The sequence below is a fragment of the Myotis myotis genome, unplaced genomic scaffold (genome assembly GCF_014108235.1).
Source record: "Myotis myotis isolate mMyoMyo1 unplaced genomic scaffold, mMyoMyo1.p scaffold_m19_p_11, whole genome shotgun sequence".
Lineage (NCBI taxonomy): Eukaryota > Metazoa > Chordata > Mammalia > Chiroptera > Vespertilionidae > Myotis > Myotis myotis.
In genome coordinates this window covers 71,653,611-71,678,971 of record NW_023416315.1, presented here as the reverse complement: position 1 = coordinate 71,678,971, position 25,361 = coordinate 71,653,611, and the positions used below count along the sequence as shown (strand labels likewise).

At 40.0% G+C, this 25,361-nt stretch overlaps 1 protein-coding gene across 1 annotated transcript in view; it reads right to left on the bottom strand.

The window, feature by feature from the left end:
• The window catches only part of CTTNBP2 (cortactin binding protein 2), a 177,701-nt gene that overhangs the window by 95,678 nt on the left and 56,662 nt on the right, over positions 1–25,361 (bottom strand). The window contains 2 exon segments of the mRNA XM_036328864.1: positions 5,529–7,167; positions 17,886–18,110. Of these exon segments, the coding sequence (XP_036184757.1) occupies positions 5,529–7,167; positions 17,886–18,110 (1,864 nt within the window).

Here is a 25,361-nt window from a genome sequence, read left to right as displayed (position 1 = left end):
AAGTATACCACTACAAATAACATAATTTTGAAGATTATATCATCTGGCCATCTTTATAGCACGTGTTCCAGAAAATTTTAAGCAGCCAACAAGACAGGACACTGTAAATATAGATTTAACAAAAAGTTATCATAATTAGATATTTTTCATCAGTATTTAGCAGCTTTAGGAGAGAATCTGTTAAGTGTGTGAAGACGGCTGCATATAGCATGGAAAATTTTCTGAATTCTTCCTTGATCAAAAAGCTGTAAAAACAGTAAAGTAAAAAAATATTTATTTAATGTGACATAGAAGTATTTCATGTATTTTTGGCTTAAATACAGTTAACTTTCAAAACACATCATTTTATTTTCTTCCTTATGGAGCCTCAAACACCACTAAGCAATGCTGGTGTGCATATAAAGGCATACGTGCACATTGTCACTCCTCAGGGCATAGTTTCTATAGATATCTGGTAACATCCCATGTAGTAACGTGTAATAGATGAAGCTTTTCTATTCTTTATACATTGGCATCAGGATACCATTTTTAGGTATATGGGTATTACAGTATTATGTATGTAATATTCAGTCTTTATAGTTGAATCTTAATTATTGGCCTTAAATTATTTCAGTAAATATTAAATATCAAAGGATGTCTCAATATTTTAAAAATTCTTTGTAATAAACAAAGCAGTTTATACAAATGAAACTAGAACTGCTAATTAAAAGCTGAGCATTATATCTTCCTAATTTATCTGGGTCCATAAATAATTTATTGCTGTTACCCTATTAGACTGCAGTGACATACAGAATTCATATGGTCCTAAAATTAGATATTTATCTAAACTTTGTGATATTTTCCCATTGATAGTCATTTTCTCTTCTTACAAAAGTAGTATTTTTACTTCATACTTACAAGAAGGCTCCTCTCTGGTACATTTTACCTTGTGTATTTTCTTAAAAACAAACAAAAAACAAGCCCACAAAAATTAAATCAGTACTTATCAGAAATGGATGGCAAACAAAACTTGTAAACACCAAGGTGTTTGATTGCAAAGCAAACACAAAAGCAATATGAAAGCATTGTTCTGTGGTCCTCCGTGGAATAGGAGGGAATGTGGCTCATGCTCTTTCTCCCTCCCTCCAGCCCTTTTTCCCTTCCTTCCTTCCTTCCTTCCTTCCTTCCTTCCTTCCTTCCTTCCTTCCTTCCTTCCTTCCTTCCTTCTTCCTTCCTCCTCCTCCCTCCCTCCCTCCCTCCCTCCCTTCTCTCTCTCTCTCTCTCTCTCTCTCTCTCTCTCTCTCTCTCTCTCCCCCCCCCCCCTCCACCCTTCCCTTCCTTCCTCCCTTCCTCTCTGTATTTCCCTCTAACTCATCCAAGGATTCTTGGTTATTGATATCCCTTTAAGAATATCAACAGGTATCTAATAAATGATTTGCTATTCTTTGGGGATTTGTTTTCATTTTTCCAATACAATTCTAGGCTTGGGGGGAAATTTTAATAACTATATTTTAACTTCTTTATATGGAAATATTCAACTATGGATGTAATTTCCTGGGGAACTCTATGTTTAATGAAAAGCTATCCATAAGATAAAATATTTTATTCAAAAATGTTTTCAATCTTTAGACCACTGAAGAGTCTTGTGGTTCTATCTCTGTTACACAAAACTGCAGAAAAATATACATTAATTTCCTTATTTTGTTAGAGGTTTGCAATACATTTAAAAATGATTTACAAAGGAAAATGCTCTATAAATACCAAGTATTGTTAAAGTTTAAATAAATCTTTTGTCTGCATTATCATTTCCAATTTTCTCTAGCACAGGCAAACTTAAGTTATTGTAATAAATCCTTCTATAAGCATGGGAAAAATAAAACCTACCATGATCATTTATTCCTCATTTGAGATCCCCAACAATGATAAAAATGGTAACAGTTACTTGACTTTTTAAGTAATGGTGAAGCAATGATAGGACAGGTCTGCGGTCACACAGTTACTTTAATGATGTTAGAAAAGGTCATTCATTCAGCTTTGCAGTGCCATGTGCACACATCAGTAACGGTGAACGTCTGACAGACATGCAGTGACAAGGGGCAGACAGAAGGTGCCATGGCAGAAGGAAGAGTGGAGACCAGCTTCTGGCATCAGCTTCAGGGTGTGGAGAAGGTTAATGTCATAGCTCAGATCAATCTCGTTTTCTGATGTAGGCTTTAAGCCAGTCATACATGGGGAATAATTTTTAAAATGTATGCTTAAATAAGAAAAAAAATCTGAACCAATAAAATGTAACAAAATTAAAAATATTCCCAAGGGTATGGAAACTCAGCTGCCTGGGGTGGTTTCTGTTTTAGGCTTCTATTTATCTAACAATTAAGATGTGTTCACTTGACAAGTTCATGAGGAACAAGAAAAACTAATTTACTTAAAATTTAAAAATATTATTTAAAAAATTAGCATTTGACCATAGACATTGTTGACAGGGTTAGAGTAATTTACAAGATATTCATTGAAGTGGTACCTTTTGTCATTGCAAACTTCTCAGTGCTTTGTTAATCAGAATTCTTTCTCACGGATATAAGCTGACAGGGAAACACAGAATTTTAGAGTTTGAAAGATCATGGGATCTAGTGGTTCTCCAAGGAGGGAGTGGTAGTGAACTGTTGTTTGAAAATTCAACAGGCAAGTTTAACAAATCTCTTTGGTTTGGAACTACTATTACTTTTTGGTTCAATGCTTTCATGTTTAGATGGAAAAACTAATGGCTCAGAGTAAATGTGCTCTTTAGGGTGATACGTAGAAAGGGACTAACCCTGCCTTCTTATACGCAGTGTTCTGTCCCCCACTGGAACTGGAGCCCGCATCTACCATGCATTGGGCAGGTGTGCTGTCCCCAGGCCCTGCCCTTCCAACCACAACGCATTAGTGGCTGCTTAGAAGATGAAGACCCTGCGATGAGCTTATGCTCTGCAGAGGCAGGAACTCACCCAGGCACAGGTGGGTTCAGCAGCAGGATGGAGGGAGCTCTGGTGCTTCCTAGTTGCAGTGAGCGGGGTGGCAAAAACAGGGGCAATCTAATTGGAAAACAGATTCAAAATCCTATAGGCTAAGCTACACCCATGGGGGAGTTATGCACCCCCCACTGCGCAGTATTAACATTTCCATTTCCGGAATACACTGCAGGATCGGTAAACACGTGCTGAATGACTACCTCCACAGCCTCCGTTTCGACTCATAAACCACATCTTCTAATCAAAGGAAATAGAAACCTGTTATCCCACCAAAGGTAAAAACGCAGTTCTGAAGATATTTTGGGCAAATTACAGAATCAGAGAACAGGAAATAAGGGACCAGTTTCATGCATTTTCAGTGGCTGCTATTTCTTTAGTTCCCGAATTTATCCTCTAACTCTCTAGAGTCTAGACACAAGCCAAGGGCATTTTTTAAAATGGGTCCTTTATCTAAAATTCCACTGTATCCTACGCAGGTCATTCTGGTGAATATACAGGGTTGGGTAAGAATAGTTTTGCAGTTATTTGCATGGAAATACAATAATTAATAAATGATAATACAAGAATTAACCCTATTTTGCATACTCACAACTATAAACCTACTTTTGCCCAGTCCTGTATCACGGACTAGGAATTCTCTGTCTTTAAATGTTAATTTATAATCCTCCATCGTGGATCCTGGCTTTAAGGCTTATCTACTGAAACCAAAGGCCCTTGCAGCTTAACCCTGAAGCACAGCCATGAAAAAAGCAACTACAGGCAAAGCATCAAGGTACGAAGTAAAGACAGCTTTGTATTTTAAAAAATAACTGACAAACTTTATATATCCTAGGAAGTGTTTTACAGTCTGTGCATTTATGTCAGTAACACTCCACTGTTTGAATGTTTTTGGAACTTCTGTTTTGCGACTGCCTTACAACCAACCATACAGCACATTCTCTGGTTTTCCTGACTGGCAGCAAAAATCCCTCCTTGGAGGGCGAGTTTAACTTGTGAGAAACAGCCAACATCATGTCAGGCAAGGAGAAGGCCATCCAGCTGCGTAACACCATTTTGGATAAAATATATATCCACATAGATATGCCCGTAAAGACATCACGAAGTAATACTGAAGCCAATTCTAAAGCAAATTTTCAAAAATGCTTTTAGCAACGATATCCCTGAAGCAGTAACAGCATCTCTATTTTCTCATCACTCACGCTGCTCTAAGCTCAATACTATGCTCCTAAACTCGTTACATTAAATCCTCCTACCAGCCACCCTCCCCACATTAGTAGCATAAGTTCCAATAAGAAAACTTGCTCAGTTCAAGAACAAGCAACCCAAAGCTACAACTGTAAGTGGCAAAGCCCAGGTTCCAACACAAATCTGACTGATATCAAAGTCCCTGCTGTTTCCAATTTGGCCCAGAACATAAGAAGGCAGCTTCTAAAGGAACTTAATTTCCAGGAGACAGTTTGTAATTGTATAGGTAAGTCATGATGTACTGCTCTCGTTCCCTGATGATTACCAACTACCTGTTTTCCTTACTTCCACTCTTCTCCTCAATCTTAAATAAAACCTACTTAAATAAAACCTACTTTAAATAAAACTTACTCAAATCTTCTTTTAACTCTTGAAGTTTCTTCTCATTAGAAAAAGTAATCTCTGCTAACCATTAAGATCCTGAGATAGGCAAGACTTCTCCAAAGTTTCAACTGAACTCTGAAACATAACAGTATCTTGGATGTTCATTTACTCATAAAAACGAATCCAGTTCATGTCAATAAAAAAACAAGTGCTTCCTTTAGTACTGTAAAACAAAAGGGAAAAAACCCAGATCTTTATCGACTTCTTTGTTCAAGAGTCCCATACTCTGTGACTTCAGAAAGCACGTCTGCAGCAGGCACCTTCACTAATATAGGCCACATGCTAACCACCTGTGCTCAAGTGTTGGCAGAAGATAGCTCTAAATAAAAGTAAACGACTTTAGAAATAAACTACTCTTAAATCAGAGACTGATAAACATACACACTCAATTTTTGAGGTTAAAAATAGTTAACACCAAGCTTATATTAAAATTTAGAACATACCAATTACAGAACAAATCTAATCAATTTGGTAATCCAAGTTGGAGAGTAGTGTTAATAACTACTTAAAGGGACTGCGTTTATGTCATCTCAGAAGCGGTAGAACTGAACACACACTGCCTGGTGATGACCCACTGATATTAAAGTCTGTGAGATAAATTTAATAAGAAGGAACAGTCTTTCTTCCCATGGAAATGCTTTCATCTCTCTAAATTTATGGTCTCCTGGTGCTCCAAACCACTAAGAAAAAAGGTTACTAAGAAAAAAAGAAAAAAGAAAGAAAGCACTTAGCATAACAACACCGCAAGATGAATCACCATACCCTGGAGTCATTAAAAAAAAAAAGAGGAAAGAAATATATATTAAAAAGTATCAAATTAAAAAAAAAGTTCCATGGCGATGTGAAAGAAATTAAGGCAAGAGGGCAGGCCACATTCTTAAAAAGGGTATAACATGGCAATCCCTTTACCTGCGGCTGTTACCAGGAGGCTGTCTGAGGCACCTGTTCTACAGGATGAGGCACTAACAGGGTTTATGGAAGAGCAAAAGGCAATGGTGGTGGGAATGACAAGGGAACGCTCTGCACATGCAGGCTGGCTCAGTCCAGGGGTTTCAGCAGGCCAGGCACCCACCTGAGACGTGGCCAGGGCTGTCGGCGCCACAGTTAAATCTATGGACGGTTTTGGTGGCAGCTGAGGAGAGGAGGATTTAGGGAGGTTCTCCTCATTTAGGACCCTGCTCCCTTGCGGTAAACTGGAAGGAGGTGAAGCCACAGTTTTGTTATCCGCTTTGGTGCCAGCACTGGAGGGCCTGCTGCTATCCGTAACAACTTTGAGTTGGGGGTGGGGTGGAGAAGGAGCTTGGGAGAGCCCTGGCTTTTTTGGAGGGATAGGAGGAGGGTTGCCTCTGTCAACTCGTGCTCCACCGGGAGTTTTTACGCTGGTCCGACCAACAGGAGGGTAGGTGCCAACATCCCCTACCGGGGGCGCTCCAGGCCTTGGGGGTGCTCCCGCTTGAGGGCCTGTAAATCTTGACAGCGCTTGGGTCACAGTATTCCGAGCCAGTTGTTTGGCCACTAGGTTTTCACGACTTGTAGGAGAGACATCTCTTGATGGAGGACTCTGGGTGGTATTTCCATTTTGGTCTGGGTCGTTAGCATTGCCCTGGAACCTAAATCTAGCTGCTTGGACGCGTGGGTTTAGACTTGGATGCAGAGACGCGTTGGCACACGGTGAGTGTAAACTATGCACAGGCGGAGCTTGCGAATAGCTCTGGGGGGCTGTGCCTAGTGTTTGCAGGGTGGGAGGGGCAGCGTTATTGGGAAGTGGGGTTGTGCTTGTTAAATCTGGTGTTGAACCAGTGCTGGGTCCATTTTCTTCAATTCTATTTGCACTTGGAGATGAGACAGTGGGCAGAGCGGAGCCAATCAAGTCACCTTGGGAAGCCTGCCTGTCAATACCCGGTCTGACCGAGGTGGCACTGGTGCACACATTCCCTTTTGCACTTGCAGAAACTCGGGGGCTCCCTGTGGAAGGCTTTACAGGCACAGTCAAAGACAACTTCTTCACGTGGTCAGCGCCTTCTGTCGGTAGGTCTGTCTGGCAAGCAACAGATCTTGTCATAGGTCCTTCTGTTCCCACAGATATAGAGGCCAAATGCCTATCTTTCGCCTTCCGGGGGAGAGAGAGGCTTGGTTTGCTGTCAGTTCCCCTTTTCAGTTGCTCAATCATTTTCTTCATCTTGTCTATCTCCTCTTTGAGGTCAGTGGTGTGTGCTTCTTCTCGGTGCAGCTTGGCACGAAGCTGTTCCCGTTCAGTGTCAAACTCAGAGAGCTGTTTTTCCATCTGAGCTTCCATGTCTGTGCTTCTTCGTTTCTCAGCAGAGAGTTCCTCTTCTAATGCACTGGTCTTTTTCTTTTCTTCATCCAGTTTGGCCATTACTTCTTCTAGCTTTTGGGCCTCATCTATGACTTTGCCGGAGAGCTGTTTGCACTCCTTGACCAGCATCAGGACCACATGCTTGTTCTTGCCTCGCTCTTCCTCCAGGCGGGAGGCCAGCTTCTTGTGCTCTTGCTCAAGGGCTTGTAGCTGAAGCTTTTCCATCTCCAGCTGGAAGAAATTCATAAGATAGCTCTATTAATATGCAGAAAGTTCTTTTAGCCAAAGAAGTGCTTCTTGTGAGATTTTTCTTACAATTACATGATTTGGGTTAGCTAAAATACCACATTTTCTAAAGTGTATTGTGATATGAAACAAATATTTTAGACTCATTAAAATGAGAAAATAAATGTAACTAATTTTATTAAAAACATCTAAGTTACACCAACAGAGAATTTTCTTAATCTACTAAAGTTAACTATAGAACAGAATAGTAATCTCATCCTTCAGTTCACAGCACAGAGTTCAGTACATTCTGTTTTTGTAAAATCAGAGCTCTGTAAGGGAACTACTTTTTTAAAGGTTTAATGTTTTAAAATTACTAACTGATCGTTGAGGTACAGTATAATAAGTGCTAGTAAATAAATACTAATCTCCTCTATTTGCAAACTGTATTAGTATTTTTTTTTTTAACTTCGAGGTTCTTGCGATGGGTTGCTATAGAAATCACATAAAATTATATATGAAAGTTCTTTGAAAACTACAAAGAGCTAAAGAAATATCTTATTAGAATTATAATCAATGTCAGTGAACCCAAAAGTTTGACCCCATCTCCTACGTCAGCCTCACTTGCTCACTTAGCTCCCACTCTATTGGCTTCTTTTGAGTTTCTTGAACACTCATAACCGTGGTCTTGTCTCAGGGACTTTGACTTTGCTGTTCTCTCTGCCTAGAATGCCAATGCACACCTTCATGTGGGGTTCCTGCACTAGGCAGTAACCAAAAGGAGAAAATGGCTCACTGCCCAGCGAGGGCCTGGCATGCTATTTATTTACTTTGGCTGTTTCCTGCTTTGAATAAGTTGTTAAGTAACATTGCAATGGGTCCATGAATAGGTGAAATAGGTGATCGGGAATACACATAATTCTCCAAGAATAATTAGAGACTATTGTTTATTCACACACACTCTATTCTACTGTATAAAATTTGTAGGGGTGACTTTGTAAGTAGATTAGGTGAGAGCTGGAGAACAATAGTACTGTAAAACATATTTACAGGCATGTTTTAGTCATCATAAAAAATAACATTTATAGTTAAAGCTATGGTGTAGCATTTACCTTTTCTAAATAGATCAAATAATAGGTTGCTATGGAAGGCATACACAAAATTAGAATGAGAAAGTTTAAAATATATTTTATATTAGCACCCCTCCCCAATTCTTATAACAATGTAGAAAAAAGCGGAAACTAGGTCAGTTTTCAGCTTATTTTTAAAATATGAGTTTCATAGTTTAGCTCTGAAGGTAGAAAAATGATGTCTTACAGAATTCTAAGGGCTACCTTAATTTTACAAAACTACCTATAGGCTAAATTAGTGATTTTCCTGATGTTATCCAGTTAATCAGTGTCAGAATCAAGACACTCACTCAGGGTTCCACTTGTCTCAAGCTTTTCTCACCATATCACACATCTTGCCCATAGAATTTCCTTATTATGGATCAATCACACTTCATTTTTGAAATGATAACTTTCATCTTATACTTCAGAATCCAATTGAAGACTGACTTCCAACAGAAGATTAACTCAACTTATCTCAGATATTTATACAGAAAACTGTAAGTCTCCCATAATTCATTTGTATCTTTGTCTTGCCATCATTCGTGCCTTATGAATTCTATCTCAGACTAACATGGGTCTTTTAAAATCTTATCACAGATAGCAGAACATAGAGTAAACCACATAACTGAGGTGCCTGCAGAAACATGACTCCAAATTCATTTGCACTTTGAACCCCAATCATCAATCACTCTATCTACCTTTGTTTAGCTTCCTCTACAATTTACCTCATTCATGGGATAAATTTCTGCAACTCTCCCCCAAAACTTCAGCCAATGACCAACTGACTCTCAGTCTATTCTAATAGATTATTTTAACAAGAAAATTCAGACTAATATAGCTCTTCTGTATTTATTTTTTAAAATATATTTATTGTTGAGAGTACAGTGGGGCCTTGACTTACGAGTTTAATTCATTCCGAGGACGAGCTCGTTGAGGAGCTCGTTAACTCAAATTACTCTATCAACTCAATGCAAAAAATTGGCGGAGACAGCTGGTATCTCAAAAAACTCGTTAGTCGGGACACTCGTAAGTCAAGGCCCCACTGTATTACAGATTTCCCCATGTTTCCCTCCATTGCCCTCCTCCATCCGGATCCTGCTTCTTCCTTCCCCTTCCCTTTCCCTTCTTCTTCTGCTTAAAGAAGACCCTTCAACATTTCATGTAATACTGGTTTGGTGGTGATGAACTCCTTTAGCTTTTTCTTATCTATGAAGCTCTTTATCTGACCTTCAATTCTAAATGATAGCTTTGCTGGGTAATCTTGGTTGTAGGTCCTTGCTTTTCATCACTGAATATTTCTTACCACTTGCTTCTGGCCTGCAATGTTTCTGTTGAGAAACAAGCTAACAGTCATATGGGCTCTCCCTTGTAGGGAAATACGAGTAACTGCTTTTCTCTTGCTGCTCCTACGATTCCCTCTCTGTCTTTAACCTTTGGAATTTTAATTATGATGTGTCTTAGTGTGGGGTCTTCTTAGGTTCATCTTGTTTGGAACTCTCTGTACTTCCTGAACTTGTAAGTCTATTTTTATCACCAGGTAGGGAAAGTTTTCTGTCATTATTTCTTCAAATAGATGTTCAACTTCTTATTCTCTCTGTCTTCTCCTTCTGGCACCTGAATGATGTTAATGTTGGTATGCCTGAAGCTGTCCCAGAGGCTCCTTACACTATCTTTTTATTTTTGGATTCTGTTTAATTTTTGCTATTCTGATTGGGTGTTTTTTGCTTCTTTATATTCCAAATCGCTAATTTGATTCTCAGCATCCTCTACTCTTCTGTTGATTTCCTTTAAATTATTCATTTCAGCCAGTGAATCCTTAATTTCTGACTGGTCCCTTTTTATGTGTTTGATGTTATAAGTGCCATGACATTCTCACTAAGTTCCTTGACATTCTCAGTAAGTTCCTTGAAGCTCTCATAAGTTCCTTGAACATCATTATAACCACTGTTTTGAATTCTGTATGTAGTAGTTTGTTTGCTTCCATCTCATTCAGTTCTTTTTCTGGATATTTCTCTTTTTTGTCATTTTTCTTTTTCTTTACATTACGGCTGCTTCTCTGTGTTTGTTTCTATGTATTAAGTAGCTGCTACATCTCCAGAATTTCGTAGAGTGGCTCTGTGTAGAAGGTGTCCTGTAGGGCCCAATGGCTCGGCCTCCCCAGTCTCCTGAGCTAGGCACTCTAGGTGCGCCCTATGTGGGCTGTGTGCACTATCCTGTTGTAGTTGAGCCTTGATTGCTGTTGTCATTACTGGGAGGGATTGACCCCCAGGCCAACTGGCTATGAAGACTAGCTGTGGCTACAGCAGAAGACACCCTATGGCACAGGACTTGCTTCGGTGTGGCTTGGTTGCTCACTAAGTTCTTCTCTTGAGTGTGTCACTCATGAAAGTGGTAGAGTTGTAATCTGGCATTGTCTGAAGCTGTCCACCAGGTGCACTGGCTCTGCGGCCTCCTGGGAGGTGCAAAGTCAGCTACTGCCTGTGCTCTCATTAGGGCCACCTGGCTTGAGCTACTGAACGATCTGCAGATGGCCATTACTTGTGTTGGGCTTGGAGGTGCCCAGAAGAGGCCAAGCTGTGAACCAAGGCAGGCTGCTGCTAGTGCGAGGCCTTAGGGCCACTTATCTAGAGGTATAGGGAAGCTGAGTCCAGCTCTACTTTTTTGAGAGATTTTAGGAAAGTCTGAATCCTGAGATAGGACAGGCCATTCATATGGAAAAGCCATGGAAAACAACGTGGGTGCAGCTACAAACTGGGTTGGACAGAATCTCAGGTAATCCCCAGGGCAGGGTAAACATTGTGGGTCAGCTTGATGGAGTGTCAGATATGGCGCCTGCCAGTCAGCTCTGTGAGGGGTAGGAGATCTCATTAGAGGAACAATGACCTCTGTCAGTCCTTTTGTCTGGGAGAAAGCTGCTCCGCAGGTCTTGCCCGATGCTAAACAATTTAGATCCTCACTGTATGACCCTGGATCCTTTCAAGCTGCTGCCCCAGGACTGGAGCTCAGAGGGAGTGATTCCAAGTACATTTGTGCGTGGGGCCTATAAAAGGAACTGCCTGGGTTTCCAGCTGCCTCCATGTCACCCTGCCACAATCCCCGCTGGTTTTTACAGCATGATGTTACAAGGACTTCTCTTCCCGGCACTGGAACTCAGGGCTGACTGTCCTGGTGTGGGGCTGGGACCCCTTGCTCCTCACAGGAGGCCTCCTCAGCCAAGATACCCCTCCCAGGCCACATCTGGGTGTCAGATCAACCCTTTCCACACCTCTGCACCTCCTACCAGTCTCAGTGTAGTTCCTTCTTTAATTACTAGAGGCCTGGTCCACGGATTTGTGCACATTGAAAGGAAAATAATTAGAAGGTGGCTGGCAAGGCGGGACTGGGCAAAATGGGCCGGACACACCCTGGAGCCAACCTCCCTTGGCCAGCTGCATCTGGGGCAGTTCAGGGGCTCGAAGGGCATCTGCAGAGTGAGCTGGGTTCCTCTGGCAGGTGGGGTCCCTTGGCCTGGCCTGGGGGATTGGACTGAAACTGGCAGTCCGACATCCCCCGAGGGGTCCTGGAGTGCAAGAGGGCACTCTGCAAAGTTGCTGTCACTTGGCAACTCCTGTGTTGAGCGTCTGCCCCCTCATGGTCAGTGCGCATCATACCTACTAGATGGCCAGCCGGTTGGCCGGTCACTTAGGGCTTCCATTCAGTCAGATTTCAGGCAGTTCTTTTTTTTTTTTTTAAATATACATTTTATTGATTTTTTACAGAGAGTAAGGAAGAGGGATAGAGAGTTAGAAACATCAATGAGAGAGAAACACTGATCAGCTGCCTTCTGCACACCTCCCACTGGGGATGTTCCTGCACCCAAGCTACATGCCCTTGACTGAAATCAAACCTGGGACCCCTCAGTCCGCAGGCCAATGCTCTATCCACTGAGCCAAATTGGTCAGGGCATTCAGGCAGTTCTTAATGATGATTGTTCTGTATTTTAGACGTGGCTCTGGGAAGAGGCATGTACCACATTTACCTACACTGCCATACTGGTCAGAAACAGACTTTTAAGTGACTAAGATTCTCTGCTGGTGGCTGGCAAAGACCAGCAGAGGTGGAGCTGGGAGAACCACTGGATGTCTGCTGACCCATACCAGGACCCAATGCTGTTAACAAACTAGTTGGATGTTCGATTCCCAGTCAAGAGCACATACTTGGGTTGCAGATTTGATCCCAGGCCCTAGTTGGGGAACATGCAGGAGACAACCAATCAATGTCTCTCTCTCACATCAATGTTTCTCTCTCACTCTCTCTCTCTCTCCCTTCCACCCTTCCCTTCTCCTCTCTCTAAAAATTAATGGGGAAAAATATTCTTATGTAAGGATAAACAAACAGAAAATTAAGTGTAAATGAAGCACAACACAGCTGAAGTAAAGAATACCCTGGAAGGAATCAAAAGTAGAATAGAAGAAGACTGAATCAGTGAATCAGAAGACAAGGTAGGAAAAAAACAATGCATTCAAAGCAGCAATTGGGAAAAAAATTAAATAGCAGGTGGGGAGTTTAAAGAAACTTCGGTACAACAGTCATACAATAAAAGTGCAAGAAGAAGAACCTGAGCTAGGAATAGAAAACCCGTTTGAAAAAATAATGACAGAAAATTTCCCTAACCTGGTGAAGGATAAAGTCACTCAAGTTCAGGAAACACACAGTCCTAAGCAAAATGGACCCAAAAGGACCCACAACTATACATCATTTTTAAAATGGTATACATTAAAGACAAAGAAAGACTCTTAAAGGCTGCAAGGAAGAGACAGAAAGTTACCTACATGGGACATCCCCAGATGATTTCTCAATTCGCCAGCTGATTTATCAATGGAAACACTTCAGGCCAGATGGAGTGGCATGAAGCATACAAAGTAATGAAAAGCGATGGGCTGAATAGGCCAATGACAACTGATGAAATTGAAGCAGCAATAAAAAAAAAAAAAACACAAGAAAATACCAAAATGGCATATTTCACAGATCTAGAAAAAATACTCCAAAAATTATATGAAACCAAAAAAGACCCGGAATAGACTCAGCAATCTTGAGAATGAAGAACAAAGTTGGAGGGATTACAATACCAGATATCTAATTATACTACAAAGCCACAGTAATCAAAACAGCCTACTACTGGCACAAGAACAGGCATATAGATCAGTGGAACAGAACAGAGAAGCCAGATATCGACCCAAGCCATTATGCTCCATTAATATTTGACAAAGGAGGCAAGAGCATACAATCGAGTAAAGACAGTCTCTTCAATAAATGGTGTTGGGATAACTGGACAGGTACATGCAAAACAATGAAACTAGACCACCAACTTATACCATACCCACGAATAAACTCAAAGTGGTCCTTTGTCAAAATAAATGTACTCAAATATAAACTGTGTCCAAGATGATCCATATTGGCATTAGCAGACAAGGACCCTAAACAGCCATTGTCAAAGAAAATATGGTCACAATGAAGTGTGATAGGGGAATCTTAGCATAGAAATGGAAACTAAGAAAAAAAAATCAAATGAAAAACTAGAACTAAAAAGCATAATAAAATGAAAAAATGTTGCCCAGCTGGCATGGCTCAGTGGTTGAGTGTCGACCAATAAACCAAGAGGTCATGGTTCAATTCCCGGTCAGGGCACATGCCCAAGGTTTTGGCCGTGGTCCCCAGTGTGGGGCATGCAGGAAGCAGCCTATCAATGATTCTCTCTCACCATTAATGTTTCTATATCTCTCTCACTCTCCCTTCCTCTCTGAAATAAGTAAAAACTTTAAAAAATTTGAAAATAGAGCAAAAGAAAATATCCTATTTGAGAGGGAGCATAAGACACATCTCCAGCTCTCTCTTAACACTCACTGCAATGTGTCTGGGAAGTCAAATACATGTTGAAACGTAACAATGAGTCATACAAAAAAAAAAAAAGACTCAGGAATGAGCTAAAAACAATCACTCATTTACAAAATGTCCTAAATACTCTTTCTAAAAATGTTATTTTAGATGGTTCTCTACCATGTTGTCCTTGAATGAAAGTCTAGGAAGCAATTTAAAATTAAATTATATGTTATAAACCATTATGTAATGAAGTAGAGAGCACTGTACAAGTCGCAGTGCAGTACAATGAGCTGTAAGAGGAAGATGGAGCCTATGAAAGAAATTAGAACAACTTAATTATTCTTTTCTGGCTCAACTGTCATTTCTTTGGTTGTCTAGCACCTGAAACTGCTTCCTGATAGGGAGAATTCTCTCCCCTTATTATTCTCCCCACAGAAGTGAAATATGTCCAACGTAGGGGAGCTTTCCCAGTCTCCCTTGTAGCTGAGGAGAGGGTGTGGAGCTTAGGTTTGACCAATGAAATGCACCTGTTCTTAGGCTTCCAGTGGGAAATGACGGATGCAAAGAAGCAGGGCCAGGGAAGCACCACTCAAGACCCAGAGCAGTGATGGCAGTGGTGCTGTCTGGAGTCAGCAAGCTGCAGTATCCAGCTCTCATGAGCAAAAACATCACCCACCTCAGACTGCATCTATAATGAGCATTTGTTGGTGATGCTGGCTGGTAAGAGCTGGTCCCCTAGCTGGCCCAGCCAGGCTCTACCATAATGTAAAACAACCAATAAACACTTTTTCTGCTTAACTCAATCAATATTGGCTTCATTTGCTCACAATTAAAACCCTGCCTGATGCATCTATTGACATGCAACTGACCTCATTACAGTGAGCTGCCACCTAGAAGAAGCTATACCCAATACACAGAGCTAACTACTTTTAGTTTTTTCACTGGTGGAAAAAATATTGCTCCCTTAGGAATTTCCTAGTTATTATCTTGGCTTCTTACTTTTAAAGGCTCTGCTCAAATTATAAGGTCCCTCCTATTTTAGGGTTAGAAATTACTCACACTTTCTAAGTGTGAGTAAAATGATTGAAAATAAATTAGGATTGAAACTCTATTAACAGATGATGTACAAGATAAGTAATAAAAACCCCAAATATCATTCTAACCTACCTAGGTTACAGGCTCGAAATGTAGAGATTACTGGAGGCAAAGTTTCCCATGATGATTACTCATTAGCTTATTCAAAACAGCTTTAAGCGCTCAGTCCTTACCCAAATTTATTCTTGCCCAAATTTTCCTGGCACACAAATGACCAGTTAACCCTCCTATTAGGAGTCTCAGCAGGAACCAATGCTTGAATGAGCAAGCAGCCTCCTTCTCTCCTCTGGAGAGGCCTAGCAGAGCAGCGTTCAGGCCAAATGTGTTAGAATCACCCATGGGCTGTGCCTGGTGTCTGGTAATAAACACTTGAATTGTAGATAATAAGGCCTTTGCTTTCCCTGGCTTTTGCTCTGACAGTAATTTAAAGAACTGGCTGATAGAAAGTAATGGATTTTTTTTTGTCTTACTGATTTTAGATTTCTAAAGCTGCAATTTACTTTATATGCAAGGGTACTGAAAATGTCTGGTTAAAATACTTTCAGGCCCTGGCCAGGTAGCTCAGTTAAGAGCATCATCCAATACGCTAAGGTTGTGGTTTTGATTCTGGTGAGGGCACATACAAGAATCAACCAATGAATGCATAAATAAGTGGAACAACATCTCTCTCTCTCTCTCAATATATAAAAATTAAAAAAAAAACTTTCAAAACTAAAGATGACAGGTAGATTTGTTGCTAAAAATATGACTTCTTTGTTTTGTGGCCTTATCACTTGATGTGATTATTTTCTTTGTAAGATTCAGGATACGAGTAGAAACTGTAACTCTTTTCACATGCTACAGTCTACCAGAACAGACTATCCTTTAGGGACATAAGATAGCGCTGCCTGTCAGAGACTACACAGCCAATGAATTCGGCCATAAAGAACCACTGTATCCCTGTTATATGTGAGCAAAAGATCACTGGCTCATTTCATATTAGCCTGTCAGGACCCACAGGACAGAAACGATTTCCTTTCACGACCAGCCAGGTTGGAAATGACCCAGCCATTCAGAAACAAACAGGATGTAAGCTGATTTACAAAAATAAGCTAGATAATAAAATCTTTCATTGATCTCAAAATGAGTTTCTTCTTTTTCTACAAGAGAAATGATAAAATGCAAAACTGAAGTAAAATTTAGGAAAGCATGCATTTTTGTATATCAAGTGAAAACTACAATGAAAACAAGTATTTTCTTGACTTCTGATAACACAGGAGAAAACCCAGAAAAACTTTATGATGAAATAGCTCATTTGACATGTTCAGAGCATAAATGAAATGTGCATCATCCAAGAAATACAAATGAGCTTCAGTGACATCAGCTAAAATATATTAACTCTTGCTTATGTGGTTTGTGGGGATTTTTGACAATTTCCAGAGGCCTCAGTGGTTGTCTGCTGGGTTTTGTAGAGGGTTTGCAGCGTCCTCAGTAAAACTGTTTGATTCCACCTCACATCCATGGAAAGCCTTCAATTCCTTCTTCTTTACTAATTTACCCAGTGCTTTATTTTCTTACTATTTGACATCCTGATGAAAGTGTTTGCTTTTACTCAACCCCCACCCCAGAACACTGGCATGCATATGTTAATGCAAAGATATAACTACAGAGAAAAGACATACACATCAATGACAGTATCATAAATATTTACAATATGGTGCATTCAGGTTGATTATCAAGCAGGTGTTACATGTAAGCTATAACAAGTTCTCTGAAAAGGACAAATAGAAACATTTTATGTTTTAATGATGGTTGAAAGAACATACTGCTCTTAATTCTAATTACACTAGACATCATTAGCTTCTACAATTTCCTCACTCTCTTTTGTAAAGGGAATTCATAGCTTGTCTGTATACTGGAAGGACAAACTTGAAACTTCTATTTCCGCATGGCTGATGATAGTAAGCTTTTATCACTCAGGACTCTGAAGCATCTACTCATGAACAATAAACAAGTGTGTGCTGGTAGGGGAGGCTCGGGGTGGGGAGGAAGTTGGTTTAAATGAAAGGCATGTGAGTGAGCAGGAGCCTGGGGGTCTGCAGCATACACAGCTATCAGATCCCAGAGGCGAGTCTGAGACTAACCAGGACTTCACGATGACATGTAGTGAGATTGCACGCAAACTTTCATTCTACTTCTTTTCATGCTAGTTTCACTTTCCAAAGAAATAATTTAAGCGATTTTTAATTTTAAATAAATATTTGAGACAGAAGCTGGATAAAGTAAGTTGGGGTTACCACATATGATCAGAGTCCTTCCTGGTTGCATTACTAGATCACCTACCTAGCAGTTAAACATGTCTTATAGCAGTAGAAAAGAGAAATTCAAAGAAGGAAAATTATTATTTTAAAGAAAGTATTTAAGTCACCTTAATGGGAAACATAATTTCTTTATCAGACATCCTTTCTGGTTTAGTGTTTTGTGCTTGTTTGTTTGTTTGTTTAATTTTGAGTGATATTTCAAAACCACCACCAGAATTGGTCAGAATTTTGCATTTCTAAGTACTTATTCCAACTCTTCCTGAAAATACAATATTTAAGAACAAAGGATAACCTCAGAGATCATTTCTGCCTTCTACACCGTATTTTGGGGGAAATGACCTTTTGAAAGTCTCAATACCTTTTTCTGTCTGCTCTCAGCAGCAGCCAGCTGTGCGGACATCCTTTCCTGCATTTTTCTGCAGTGGCCCATGACTGCTTCCAGGATGGAGAGGGGGTTGGTACAGACTGGCTTCTTCTCTTTATCACCAGCACCTGCTTCGTAGTCTCTCTGCAGAGCCAGGAACGGGTCATTTAAATTAAATCTTCCATAGCGTTCCTGGACAAACACCTCCTTCCTGCGAGCCTAAAACAAAATCAGAGGAATGCACTGAAGAAATAAAACGGTAAGATATTTATAAGAAGGTTTTGTGATTACTTTTCCAAAAGGTATTCACAACTGTTCTGAGTAATGGCTAAAGTGTGATGTCAGGCGGTGAGCAAGACGGGAGGGGAATGTGTCCCCAACCCCTGATAGTCTGGCATGCCGCTGCCGTCTACAGTACTTTTAAATTGATTTTTAAATTACAAATAATACAAATATATATTTTCCTATGATGTCCACTCCTTCAAGGAACTGAATTTTAGGTGCAGCCTTCCCTAATTTAAAATAAAATTAGAAAGATCAACAGTTAAAATAAGTTTTACCAAAAGTTCAAAAATAAAATTATCTCTATTACATTCATATGTTATATTTCACATAATACTTACCAAGTCACAAAATATAAATCTCCTACAAGTTTTGTATAGCCAGAAAGAATTGATAAGGATATTTGCCAAAAAAGAAATTACATCATGAAATTTTTTAGTCAAAAATCCACAACATTCACAACATGCAAAAGATATAACTACAGAGAAAAGACATACACTACTAATAATGGTGAAATAACTTTTATTAGACTATCTCTTTTGTAAAGTTTGAACAATTATAAAAAACTTCCAGAGCCAGGCTGGTGTGGCTCAGTGGTTGAGCACTGACCTATGAAACAAGAGGTCACCAGGACAATTCCTGCTCAGGGCATATGCCCAGGTTGCAGGTTCAACCCCCAAAAGGAAAAGTGCAGGAGGCAACCGATCAATGTTTCTCTCTCATCAGTGTTTCCATCTCTCTATCCCTCTCCCTTCCTTTCCAAAAAAAACAAAATCAATGGAAACATATTTTTAAAAATAAAAAGACTCCAGAAAATTTAAGAAGATGTAAATATCTTGCTCTGGTCAGGTACCTCAGTTGATTAGAGCATCATTCCAATACACCAAGGTTACAGGTTTGATCTCTGGTCAGGGCACATATAAGAAGTAACCAATGAATTCATAAATAACTGGAAAAACAAATCATTGTTTCTCTCTGTTTCTGTCTGTCTCTTTTTCCTTCTCTGTCTCTCTCCCTTCCTCTGTTTCTCTCAAATCAATTCTAAAAAGTACGTATCTTTTTAAGAAGATGTAAATATCTCATCATTGAAGGGCATTAAAATATAGCTCATAGAATCCCAGGAAAGAATGCAACCTCATTTTACTCTGTCAGTCTATCAGTGTCAAAGTTAATTGCACATCCAAATGGCACTAAATGCAATTTTAGATAATTACCCTACAACAGTCTTCACATAAAATTGGAAATAGCAGTAGAAATATATTGAAAACTATCCACATTTTCCCAACTCAGGTCATTTAGAAGAGCCCACAGGAAAAATTTATTCTATGTCACTGCTAGTGGAAAATGAAATTACTTTATTATAAATCAAGTTTAACTGTCAAAATGTTAAGCGTGTTTTAAGGATGTATTACATACATTTCCTCACTTTGGAAGCAATCACTTTGAACTAAACTTTTCGTTTTCAGACCACTGTCAGAGAGCCAACAACTAGACAAACACAAGTGCAAATGGCATTGTTTTTTCCTGTTACCAAATTACATCAGTTAGGAGATGTTGTTTACAAGAAGTTCAATTTCACCATTAAATCTAAGCTGGCTTTCAGAGCATCATTTGAAACTTAAAAGTTAACATGGTTTATGAATCAAAAAACATTTGATATTTCTAGATTCTTATGTAATCAATACACCGAATAAGAATCACTTCAGAGATGCAATTTCAAAAGAAGTTTCATTTTGTCTTTCACTTGTTTCTTAATTTGTATTAATGTAAGTAACTCATCCCTTAGCCCTGGATGAAAACCTAAGAAAGCCCCATGGTTTTTCCAATTATTTTTTACCTAATACAAGTCTTATAGTCACTTTAAGACACAAAGCAGTCTCCCTTTGGCTATCAGAATATCCAGCTTAGTGCTAAACCAGCTTCCCTTCCCCCAGCCGGCTAGGCTCTGCAGCAGGTTTAACATGCACCACTTGGGAAGGGAGAGTTATGAAAACCGCTCTCTTTTTATCCAAATCTGCTCGCCCTTTCCAAGTGTTTTAGCCCTCTCGGGGTTGGAAAGGACTGGAGGTAGATGGTGAAGATGGAGGTGAGAGGAGCAGGAACATTCCACCTGACTGGTTCGCTAGCCTTACCAACGAAGGTGGTGAATATTTAAAGACTACTCTTCCCCTCTGAGCGCTTGGTAACTTTAGAGGACCACGCCTTCTCCCACTGCTGAGGTCCCTTCATCCATAGTTTCCTAATGTAGGTCATACATTTAGGGCAGGACACATCATCTCCGGGGTCCGGTAAAAAATTAAAACACAAAGTTGTTAAAGAAATTAAGTATTTCAAGATGGTAGCAGCACACCATTTAACCAAACATGCCCCTTCCAAGTGCATGCCCTTTGCCATGACATAGGTTGCACACCTATGAAGCTAGCCTTGCACACATTCCTATGTATAACATCTAGAAAGCAGTTTTAGTGGGCTGAGGTCCCATGTTCTCCAGACTCCTCTATTAAATAGGGCCTGAATCAATCTCATTTCGACTCTTTGATGCCCATGGCCTAACGTAGTCTACAGGAAACACTCATGAATCTTCATCTAAACAAAATCTGGCAGTTCAAGATGGCCATTGAAATCACCATTCTGGCATTTCTACCGGATTCCCGCTTTTCATCTCCACCTTCATTCAGACTACCAAGGCCTTCAGGGAAAATTTAAGTCATTAACTTGTGTCCTTGAAGTCCTTTTCTCTCAACTTGAAATGAAGGGAGAAGCAACTGGATGGGGCAGGACTCAGCACAATTCTCTCCAAAGAAAAGCTCTTTCATAAGAACTTTTCTCTTTAATCTCCGGCATCTAGATTATTTTATTCCCTCAACTATAGGCCCAGTGCATGAAATTCATGCACTGGTAGGGTCCCTAGTGGCTGGCACCTGCTGGCCAGGTACTCTCTCCCTTCCCCCAGCCAGTCCCGCCCCCTGGTCAAACTCCTGGAAGAACTCCTGGTAGAGGAAACAATTTGCATACTACACTTTTATTATATAGGATGTGGGAAAGGACTTTAAAAATCAAAACTGGATTTCAAAATTTCTCCGGGAAATTTTGTATCTTTGTCCTCACTTTAGGATCCGATATTTATCATTATGGGTCCCCTGCTGAAACTTATATTTTAACAGCCAATTATAATTACTTGATGTCTACTCATACATCCAACCTATTTTATGATGTACAATATTTTTAACACATTCAAGCCATTTCTTGATCACGTAGGCTCCTCTTAAATCAGAGCAAACTTTTGATAAATAGGTTAAATCATGGCCCTATTACCAGTTTAAATAAATTTTATGGTCAGAAAATATTTAATCCTTTTTTTTAACCAGTGTGAGACAGTTGTGTGTATGTTTTGCTGGGTTTGGTTTTGTTTTAACTTTAACTGATAGTCCCAATGTGACATTGTCAAATGTGGGCAATTTTTTTTTCTGCTGGAAATGTTGAATTGTGTTCAGGATCATCAACGCAAAACTGCCAATGATTTTCTTTGCAAATAGAGATTGACATTTAACTTTTACTACAAAGTGCAAGATACACACATTTGGCTCTTCTGAGAGTAGAAGTAGTGGCTCTGTATTTGCTGCCATTCAGGTCAAATTATTTTCTGAGCTCCTTGTGATTTTGTGTTTGACATATGAATTACAGAGCAATGTTTTTCAAAAAATCCCAAATATTTAGAGCTTTCCTCAATAGCTTATTGTATCGATTTCTCATTTAATTCTGTTGCGGTCACTGAATACATTATACAAATACAAATGTCAGTTATTTAAGATGATTGATAATGTTATTCGTATTTTGTTTTTACTATCAACTACTAGTTGTTTATGAACAACTGATGGAGATAGTAAATCTTATGCTTATGAAATTGTCTGTTTCTCCCTTCAATTCTGTTGATTTTTGTTTCATACATGTTGAGGTTTTGTCACTATTCACATAAGCAATTATGTCTTTGTGATGAGTTGTCCTTTTTATTTCTGTAATATGGGGCCTGTTTTTTATCTGTGTCCTTTATCTTTCTATTCATAATTCACTAGTACAAATACTTTGTGTTATTAAATGCTACCAACTGGTAGGACAAGCCTTCTTTACAATATCAGTTTCCAAAACTTTCTTTGCTAAGTTACCAGCTCATTCTTGTAGATAAAATTTCAATTTATTTTATCAACTTCTAAGAATAAGCAATTATAATTTTGACTGAAATTATGTATAAATTAGACACACATTGGGAGAAAGAAGACATTTTCATAAAATTGAGTCCTACTATTGGGAAATAATCATTTTTATTTATTAGAATTTGCTTTTATATATCTTATAAAAGTTTGATATTTTCAAACCTGTTAGCATAAATTTAATAAAGGGATCCTTTTTATATATCCTTGACAACATCCCCACTTTTCCCGTTATCTATGTCCAGTACATATTTTATTAAAATTGGTAGAGCAGTGGTTCCCAATCCTGCCTGCTCATCAGGATCACCTGTGTAACCCCACACACTCAGCTCTGTCCAACACTCAATTGCTAAATCTACCAAGAGGCTCCTAAGCACTTAGATGCCCAAGCCAAGGATAAGAACGAATAACCAATTTCTTGCTCCTCTTTGCATTTTTATACCATTATTTATTTTTATGCTGACTTCTAACTAGGTAAGTCTTTAGATCATTTATTTTTCAAGCAGTTTTTGGATTCAAATATTTTGTACCTTTGTCATTCTGAGGATGATTTTTCTTTCCTTCTTACATGAACGCCACCTTGTCTGGGTAAAAACATTCTGAGGGGGTATCCTTCCATAGGAATATGTATTGTTCAGTCACCTGTGTCCGGCATTCTACATAGTGCACAGGAGCAAGGAAGGCTGAGGCCAGGCAAACTTTTCTCGCCTTCAGGTAAGCCTTCTGCTTTTCCACCTAATTAAATCAATTCTTTTTCTACCCTTAAAATATATAACATTTAAGGTTATTCCCAGTGTTGGCTGGAATTGTTCTGGCCTGTAGCCTTTTTAATCAAAAGATTCTGCTACATTTTGTTTGCAGCATCCATCATTCCATTTGTTCCAGTCTCTTTCAAAAACATCAATTTCTCTCCTAGTGGACCTCCATTTTCTCTTGTGTGTGTGTGTGTGTGTGTGTGTGTGTGTGTGTGTGTGTGTGTATGTATATGTCTATGTATATGTATATATGTGTATGTATATTTTTTTCACATATATATACGAAATCTTATTTCCTACTCTATCACTTTATTCCTTTCCTCTGGATTCTGGGAGATCTTAATTTTGTTTTGGATTCAATTTTTTAATGGTGTTGATTTTTCACTGTTACTTTAATATATGCTTCGATTCTCCTAGTTCATTTTAAATTCTTATAATAACCCTATTAGGCAGGTAGTCTCACACTGCAGAGAAGGACACTGAAGCACTGAGAGGGCAAGGGTTTGTCCAAGGCTGTATGGCTAGAAGTGGCGGACCGAGGATGCACTCCAGCACTCTGCCCCCAGGATCTTGCCCCCTTCTCTGCTTGCTTTCCTCGGCTTTGCAGACAGTCTTCTCTCTTCATCACAATATGGCTTACCCACCATGCAGTCACTTCAGAGTCTGCTTCCTTGAATTTTAAGACACAAAGCAGATGCTATCTAAAAATTACTTTCTAAAATTTGTTTCTCATAATTTTGTCAGATGTAGGTTGTTTCCTTGCATCTTAAGTGTTAGGTCATTTTCCTTTTTCTAGGCTGCAAATTCTTTCCCAGGCCCTCCTCCTCTCCCCCTCCCCCTCCCCCTCCTCCTCTTCTTCTTCTTTTTCTTTTTATCCTGTTTACTCCATCTTTAGACCAGTAGGAGCCAACCCATATCTGGTGTTTATCCATAAGCAGGGCAGGTAGAGTCTCCTCGAATATATTTAACTTTTCAGCTGGTTGCCATTAATATGCTTCTCTCCTAAAGGGATTCAGTGGGCAGACTGATGCCAATTTACATGGCTGTGTTCCTTTCAGCTGAGAAGAAGAGGAAGTTAGAGCCACAGCCCTGCAAAGCATTTGAATACAGACGCTGCCACTTCCAAGTTATGTAAATTTAGGCTGATTACTGTATTCTCCTGGGCCTTCACTGGTTCCATGAGGATAACAGCTACCTAACCCAAGGTTTTGTTGTTCTTGTTGTTTTGAAGGATTAAAGAAATAATGCATGTAAGGCACTTGGCTGTGCTTGGACGACCATGAACATGCAGTGATAGCTATCATTTCAATACTGATGACACTCTTTCTGGCTTGTCTTTGCCTATTTTTATATCCTTTAGATTATGTCACAGAAATGGCAAGTTGGGGATCAGATGCCAGGGCCGAAGTCTCCATATTCTTAAGAGCCCCCAGGAGAAGTCTGCAAAGCCTGTAGTGTGCTGGGAGATCATTTTCAGGTGTGTGCCCATGCGTGTACTACTCTTCTGTCTCTCCTATTGCATCACCTCCCTTAAGGGAAAAAGGCTGTGCTTCTAAGGTCCATTATTCTAGAGCCCCCTCTGTGTATGCAGGAGGCCAAGCACTGTGGGTGCACGCATGAATCGCTACACAAGAGAAGAATCAACATGCCCGTGGGTGGAAATGAACTCATCATCATCCAACAGTTACAGAAACACATGTGAATATGACACCCATGGGTAGAGAAAATCCTACCTAATAAAGAGGTGATATGCAAATTGACCATCACTCCAACACACAAGATGGCCACCCCTATGTGGACACAAGATGTCCAGCAGGGGAGGGCAGTTGTGGGGGATCAGGCCAGCAGGGGAAGGCAGTTGTGGACAATCAGGCCTGCAAGGGAGGGCAGTTGGGGGGAACCAGGTCTACAGGGGGGGCAGTTGGGGGGTACCAGGCCTGCAGGGGAGGGAAGTTAGGGGTGACCGGGCCAGCAGAGGAGGGCAGTTGGGAGCAACCAGGCCTGCAGGGGACAACAGTTAGGGGTGACCAGTCCGGCAGGGGAGGGCAGTTAGGGACAACCGGGCTGCCAAGGGAGGGAAGTTAGGAGTGACCGGGCCAGCAGGGGAGGGCAGTTGGGGCTAGCAGGGGAGCAGTTAGGCGTTGATCAGGCTGGCAGGGGAGTGGTTAGGGGGTGATCAGGCTGGCAGGTAGAAGCGGTTAGGGATAATCAGGCAGGCAGGCAGG